Genomic DNA, 7,796 nt, shown 5'->3' on the forward strand with positions numbered 1-7,796 from the left:
TTTATGGTTCATAAATTGGACTTGAAATATGACAGTGAAGATGACTTACTTGTTATATCTTCTGACTTACTGAGGTCTGACTGAGTTGTTAATTTTAATTGAAGATGTTTTTTTTTCATTCTGACAACAACACAAATGCCACTTGTACAATATGCAGATTAAAAAAAATCTAGTTTTACAAAGACTCTTGGTTTTGTCAGATGTCAGACTGAGAGTTTGTACACCACTGCAAACAAATACCGTCAACAGATTTTTCTTCTAGTCTATATTCTGATCGTGTAAATCAAATCAATGTAATATTGTGATGGTTTTGTTATTCTGTCTTTTTTTCATGAGAGATTTGGTAAACATACGTTGTACAGGGGGCTGTCAAATTACCTCTTTTATTCCTGCATTGGACATGGAAATTTGACAAACGCCAAATTTACAGTCGTGTTTGCTGATCTTTGAAAGTTTGATTTCCCACAATGTCTTTGAACGCAGCACACCGAAAAAAAAGTATCGGAGCGCGCTGCTTCGTGACGTAAAAAAATGAAGGCGGGGCTTACTCGCAGGTGAACTGAACACAGAGCAGGTGCGAAAACTGCGACATGTATCTCCTGAAAAACACGTTCCAGAGTTGAGTGCCGTTACACGGGCCAGCTTCTGGCCCTCCGCCGCGATGGCTGCGACCTGCGTGGGCAACTGCGCGCCGGTGTTTTTCCTCGCCATCATTTTTGATGCCGCCGGTCTGGTTGTACTTCTGGTGGGGATTTTCGGCAATCTCAACGTGAACGGCCGCTTTTACGGAGATTTTCTTATCTACACGGGCTCGCTTGTCATTTTCCTCAGTTTGGTGTGGTGGGTTTTGTGGTACACTGGCAACGTACGACTGTACGCGGATCATCACAGGAGAGGTTCACTGGACATCACTTTTACAAATTGGGCGAGAAAGCTGTCTGAGAGGCTCTCCAGAAGCGCCAAGAAGTCTCTGCAGGAGAAGAAGACCTTTGGCAAAGAGATGAACGGAACCGCGCCTCGTCATGAGCCCTCTCGGACTACTTGGGAATTGACAACCGGTCACGACAACAAGGGCTTTGTTGTGGGGATTGAGTGCAACCCAGATGAGAAAAACGTGGAGTTGGGTGCGTTGAAGAACTCTGATGTCAATCTGCACCCTGTGGAGAACAAATCGGAGAAATCTCTCTGGCTGCAGAAGGTGTGTACAAAGTTTCCATTTCCACATTTGCGTCCCTTGCTCTTCATATGGGTTTGATTATAATGCCTTTGCATGTGGGAAAGGAGAGCCGCACTTTGACTGAATGCCAGAAGAACCGACATACATTATGAGCACACTCCTGAAGCTGCTTTGGGCCTCTCAAAGGCACATTGACTGCCTTTCATGCTTTTTTTATTTATTTATTATTATGATTATTTTTTTAGAAATCTGTAGCGTATGGTGTAAATTCTTAAATTATTTGTGTTGAGCAATTTGCTGACCAGGGGCAAATCAAGAATGTGAACTTACAGTTTTTCTATGATGCTTATCCTCATGAGTAGGTTTATAAAACGACCGCAGTAAAATATTAAGTTCAACCCCCTAAAATATTTAAGCTCGCCAATGTATGATGCTGCGAAAAAAATACTCCACCTTCTTGATGACATACTCATTCCACTGTCAAAATCAGTTTTATAGCTGTTGAATTGGAAAGTTTACAAATTAATGAAAACAGACTTGCAGTACAATACAGGTTACAATGCACCAGGTTTAAGGGGGGGAGCCTTAATTCATTTAAACCCGCGTCAGACTGTTGATTAAAGTAGTCATCATTAATCAGAGTTACTCGAGACTGAATCTGTTGACCATGTTCACTCGTGTTAATTGTCACGGTGCAGTTGGACGCCTTAAAGCCACAATAATCTCTACGCTTGATTTTTTTTTTTGACAGCCTTCATAGAAAACCTGACATGTTTTAAATCTGCTTTATTCACCGCTGATTTTGTGTCATAAAATTACCATCTATTGAAATGCAGTCTGGTTGTTTGAGTGTCAGCACTGTGTCTTGTGTGGTTTATTAGCTTTGTCAAATGTTTTTTAAAAAGTTACAATGTCTGATTTGCCGGATTTGAAAACGATGAAGGAAAAAAAAAAAGGCATCAGCTATTAATCTGATCAATCACATCCATTTTTAGGGCTCTTAAAATGAAAGCAAGCCTACGGGTTTAAACTTTTTGTTTTTGAGTCATGACTGAAACTCGCTTCTTGAACCTGCTTTGTCTCCCGACACCATCAACCAAGTCGCATCATTTTACAAATTATCCAAGCATACCTTTTAAAAACATGGCCGACATGCAAAAAGCGTCAACGTGTGGACCCAAACAAACAATTGCAAGCGGAAGACGTGAACATGCCGCCTACTTTCAACCTCTCTTGTCACTGCCACCAATTTAAGTCTTATCACCGCTTGTGACCAAACATGATCGTGAAGTGACTCGCTTTATTATCAGTCATTTAAATGGCACGAGCATTTGAAGCCCATGCGCTCTGGAAAGCGGGCACCATTTTTACCCTTGGCCTACCCTGTCACGGTTATGCCACTACTCTTACAACGTGACCAGGTAACTTATCTCATATATATCTAGCATGCATGGTAAATTGGCTTTTTTTAATAGTGCTTTTCCAACTTCAAAGTACTTTAACACTGTCTCCACATTCATATATATATATATATATATATATATATATATATATATATATACACATATATATATACATATATATATATATATACACATATATACCGGACTGGTTCTGGTCACCTTCACATACACGTTTTAATCGGGTGGAAAGCCAGCCAGCCTTTGGCTCAAAAAGGTGCAATTACATTTTAATGGAGCTCAGCGTTTTTTTTTTTGTTTTGTTTTTTTTATTGATCCACAGGATGAATGGTGGTAAGGAGACAGGGAAGAAAATACACATCTGGTCCCCTCCCTCATAAGTATGCCTTGTGCGCATTCGCTTCACACACTCGTTCCAGTTAGTAAATTTGAATGTGCCTTCGCCGAGTTCTTATGATCATGAGATATGTGCTGTGTGAAATGGTGCAGCCAGAGGAACAAACACCGCACCCTGAATGCCAATGTGTTTCTTCCCGTATTTTTTTTTTTGGTGGGGCGGGGGGGGTGGCGGTGGGATAACACAAGGCGCCGTCTTATTTATGAAATGTCTCCGTTTTGCTGCTTCGCTCGGGTGTGTTCCCTGTGTAGAATTTTCCCGCAGAGCTTGACTCAAGAACAGATTCCTTCATTATTCATCTGACATTTGAAATGACTCCACGTGTTCGCATTGAAGTGGAGAGTTCAAATTTGCATGTCTGCCAGCATATGACTTATGACCCGGCTCGAAACAATTGACCAATGTTGGAATAGATTTTGGAGTAAAATACTTTTAATGGAGAAGAAAAAAAAATACAATCCTATCTGTGCCTTCAGAGCAGGGTTGTCAATCTCATTTTTGTCGGGGGCCAGATTTTAATTCCAGTTTCACTTGGAGGGCCGGTTTGACTGAAAGCATATAAAGAAGTCAAGAATAACGGTTTATTCACCGACTGTTTAAGTTACTCTAATAAGGAGTTTGGTCACAAGAAAATGCTTACAGTGTCACTCTTATTTATTACAAACGAGAATTTGACATTTTGGTGGAAATTTTAGCAAGCATCATGAAAGTTGATTTGCTTACGCGGTCCACATAAAATGATGTGGTGGGCCAGATCTGGCCCCCGGGCCTTGAGTTTGACACCTGTGCTTAAGAGGATTCAAGTGTAAACCTGTGACTGCCCCTCTGCATAAACTGGACATCATTCAGTTAGCTTGGGTCAAAAACTCACTTAATCCCCAAAGTGACATTTTGCAGGAGTAGCCACACCCAAATGTTGCAGCAACAGCAGATTCTGAAAGGCTTATTTGAACCTGTTTGTCCCGCAGAAACGGACCTGACCTGATTTGTGAAACTGAAAAAAAACACAATTGTTCTTGACTATGATATTTACATCTTCTATATGACGGTTACACAATGCATTAACCATGATGTGGTCGTACCAGTCGGCAGGGCAAAAGCGTGACCTTTGCCGAGTTTGAGGAAGAAACGCGGTGACCTGAGAGAGTTCAAATGATTTGGTTTTTTAGGCAACATAATGATCTAATCATTGAAATTACGGTTCACAGTGAATTGTGTCGTATTTGTCGGGTAAATGATTTCTGAATTGAAGCTATGAAATATGTAATGTCCCGCGCACTGCCATTGACGATACCCCTCCTTTTCTTCGCAGGTTGGGTTCCCGTGAATGATGAAAGGGCGCTGCTTTTCAAAAACGTTTGAAAGACTGAAAACCTTCAGCTAAAGAAAAAAAAAAAAACGGTGTCACTTTTTAAATTTTTTTTTTTTTTTAAAGATTTCTTAATCAGGGACAAGCCCAACTCAAGGCAGAAAGGCTGCGCACAGAAGAACATCTTTCCTATGTAAATAGCAATTTCCTATTTTTTTTGTGTGCCGATTTTTTTGGGGAAAAGCAAAATGTCAAATACTTTGCAAGGAATAAAGTTTACCAGCGGTTGAATGTTTGTTGGTGTTCGTAAATGTTGCCCGCCCGCTGCAAATTTGATCCTGGATTACTTTGAATTGTTGAAGGATCAGTTTTCTCCATTCAGTCTCCCCTTTGTTGTCGACGCACCGAATACAAAATGCATTTTGATTGCGCATCGCTCATCTTTTAGAATAATGTTCCTTTTTTTTTTTTTTTTAATTTATTTTTTATGAAAAAGAAAAAAAAAAGTTCCAATATCGGACTGCACAAAAAAACTTTTCCACATTCACCAAGGTTGGAGATGAGACCAGAACGTCGATGAAGATGAGCATCGAGGGAGGCTTTTGTCTTCATCGCTAAGCAAACAAATAAACAATCGGCATCCAGATGGAGCTGCAGAAAAAAAAGAATGCTGCAATCATTTTTTTCCCTTGTTTTTTTTTTCTCCCCTCCAAGCTATTTCCAGTTGTAAAAGTCAACTAGGGAAGCGCTGAAATTTGTCTGTGCACAAAGGATAGTCCTTTAGGATGGATTACAAGCCTTATCTTGGCCTTTTCTGTTTTTCTTAGCGTCTTCCTGGAGACTTCTTCATCAATTTCCTTGTGGTTGTCTTCACTCACTTCGCTTTATGAGATTTTTTTTTTTCCCATCTTATCCGGACCCCTTTGTCCTTTTCATCAGCCATCTGGATCGTCTGGTATCTTGGAAACCTGGTGGCACCAATGGAGAATCTCGGAGCCTGGTGAAAAATATTTTCAGGTTACTTAGACCACAGAGCGATCCCCAAAACTCAGTCGTCTCTTCAAATTAAAAACGGCCTTTAACATGACTTAACTTCTCATGCATCCAGAATAGCTTAACTGCCTCGTCATGATGATCAGTTTACTCTTTACGAGTATGGTGATTTCCCGTTCGCTCCGTCCGTTTTCCTGTGGGGGATTTTGAGGTTGTGAAATCGGAGTAATGGTCGCTCGACTCATTCAGTCGAAACCAGTCGAACTGGGTTCATTTGTGACTGGAGCAAGGAGTGCTCTCATTTTCCAAGAGTGGATGTCTGGAAGGAACCAAATTCCATCAATAATCATAAAGGCATAAAACGGCAAAGTCCAAGGTTGAGACTTTTTTTTTTTTTTGTGGGGAGGGGCATACGTGGTTGTAATCTTTACGTGAAATATGTGGAGCAGGTGGTTTCCATGTTCAAGTGGACACACCTTGTTGACAGTGTGGCTTATATTTAAACGAAAATAATCTTTCCCTTTTAACAGTAACAATACCATCCGACGTGAGAGCTTTCACTTGGTTGGCAAACAGTGACGCTAGCGACGACACCCATAAAAAGTCGGATGACTCTTTTTTTCCCTCCGTAAACTGACGAGTCCCATCCCTACGCCACCCCCCCCCCAGAAAAAAAAAGTACTGTATTCGTGAGGCTTCACACAGTGGCGAGCGTCAGCCCGTACATTATTAATTCATAACGCTGAAGATCACAAGAATGAATAAGTCAACGCGGATGTCAGAGGTGTCACAAACTGGCTGGCGGGCGCGTTTAGAATTTCCTCCACACCTCGTGTGTCCTAGCAGACGGCTGTCCCCGACCGCAGCCAACACACGAGCTCACACCCGCGTGGGGCAACCCGAACATGACACCGTTTGACTTGACGCGGCGGCGACAATGGGAACAATGATTGAATTTGAAAGTTGGCTGTGCTGCTTTTTTTTTTTTTCCTTCTCATTTGACTGGAAGCAAAGTTTGCTGATATGCCGTCGGGAAAACTCAAGCACAACATGTATAGAGTTCTCCAATCTTTAAGTATGTTCAGATTTATTCGTGGCTCAGTAATGAATGCTACAGCTAATTATTCATGCCATGTGTCCCGTTATTTGAAAGGCATCGTCACCATTACTGTCAAGCGAGAGCGCAATACTCGAAGTACACAAAGGAGGAAAAGTGGTTCAGATGACAAGACTGTCTGTTTTATGTGTTGTGTTGTATTATTTTGTCATTTTATGTTAAGTGTTTTTTTGATGGCGGCGTGGGCACCCGCAGCGGCTCCTCTTGTTGTCTGTTTAAGAGGGAGGAAATGTCATCTGTGCTGTATGCACATACAGCACAGATGACAAAGTTGTACTTGATACTTGATGCAAGGTAATTTTACAAAGGATTTTTTTTCTTTGATTTTCAAAAACGGCTTACTTTGTGAGGTCCTCCGATCACATCCATTTGTCGAATGTTTTACTGAGCATGTGTCAGAGGTGGCGCTGGGTCTTCAGCTCACAGGCTCTGATTTTTTTTTTTTCCTCACCTCATTGAGCATTCCGCATTGTGCCCTTACAGTCATTTTGACCGGATGGCTACTCCTTGGGAGAATAGCAACAGTGCTGACAATCTCTTTTTTACCACACGGATTGATGAACATCAAAGCTTTGTGAGCTACTTTTGTGACCCATTCCAGCAGCATGTAAGTTAACGATTCTTAACCTGATGTGTCTGAGAGCTCTCTTGGATGAAGCATGGTTCACAATGTCCCTTGAGAATAGAAACTTGAAAACTGATGTGTATTTTTAAATAGGGGCCAGGGAAATTTAAACTGCGTCTCCAATCTCGATAAATTGATTGGACAGCAAGTTGGTTGACTCCTGACAACAATGAAATCTTGGAGGAGTCATTAGCCTTGGCCAGGGGTTACAAACCAATTTTTGTTTTGGGCTGCATCGGAGTTTTGGTTCCCACAGATTGTGAACACCATATAAATGTTATCAGGCATATTATTGCATCACTGTGTACATGGTATGTGCCTCACCATTCGATTATTATATATGTGAACAACAATTTGAATTTGAAAGGGATAATGCAATTTCGGTGTGGATTATCTGTTAAGGTGAAAAGAACAAATGACTGTGACTGAGCCCAAGATCATCTCACGCGTTATTGCCAGTTTATCCAGAAATCCAGATCATTTCAAAGGCTTCACGAACGTTTTCTTCCGGCTGGAGATACAAATATAGTCGTCTATTATCTTATAATAGTCCGCGTTATTGGGGTGCTGCATCAGAACAATAGCATAAACATATGAAAACATACAATAATGCATGAAAACTGCAAATATTGTTTCTGTGAAAATGGAGGCACTTGACACATTTTTGCAGGACCATGAAAGGCCAGCAGAGGGCAGCCATTTACCATTTAATTCCAGCCATGGTTCAAGGAGAAACGCGCTGACCACAGACGACGAC

The 7,796-nt window shown here is 41.2% G+C and overlaps 1 protein-coding gene across 3 annotated transcripts; it reads left to right on the forward strand.

Moving 5' to 3' along the window:
• The first annotated feature begins 524 nt into the window (after positions 1-524).
• Positions 525-7,317, forward strand: LOC109511992 (transmembrane protein 238-like). Of its 3 annotated transcripts, none has more exons than XM_019863429.1 (2): positions 525-1,200; positions 7,281-7,317. In XM_019863429.1, exons 1-2 carry the CDS (start codon positions 662-664, stop codon positions 7,300-7,302), a joined length of 561 nt encoding a protein of 186 aa, XP_019718988.1. In that variant the 5' UTR covers positions 525-661; the 3' UTR covers positions 7,303-7,317. The 3 variants fall into 3 exon arrangements, with proteins under 3 accessions (XP_019718988.1, XP_019718987.1, XP_019718989.1); XM_019863428.1 differs by lacking the exon at positions 7,281-7,317 and adding an exon at positions 1,282-1,347 and having other exon boundaries at positions 525-1,198; XM_019863430.1 differs by lacking the exon at positions 7,281-7,317 and adding an exon at positions 4,308-4,591 and having other exon boundaries at positions 526-1,198.
• Positions 7,318-7,796: the final 479 nt, after the last annotated feature.

The sequence above is a fragment of the Hippocampus comes genome, unplaced genomic scaffold (genome assembly GCF_001891065.2).
Source record: "Hippocampus comes isolate QL1 unplaced genomic scaffold, H_comes_QL1_v1.1 scaffold91, whole genome shotgun sequence".
NCBI lineage: Eukaryota > Metazoa > Chordata > Actinopteri > Syngnathiformes > Syngnathidae > Hippocampus > Hippocampus comes.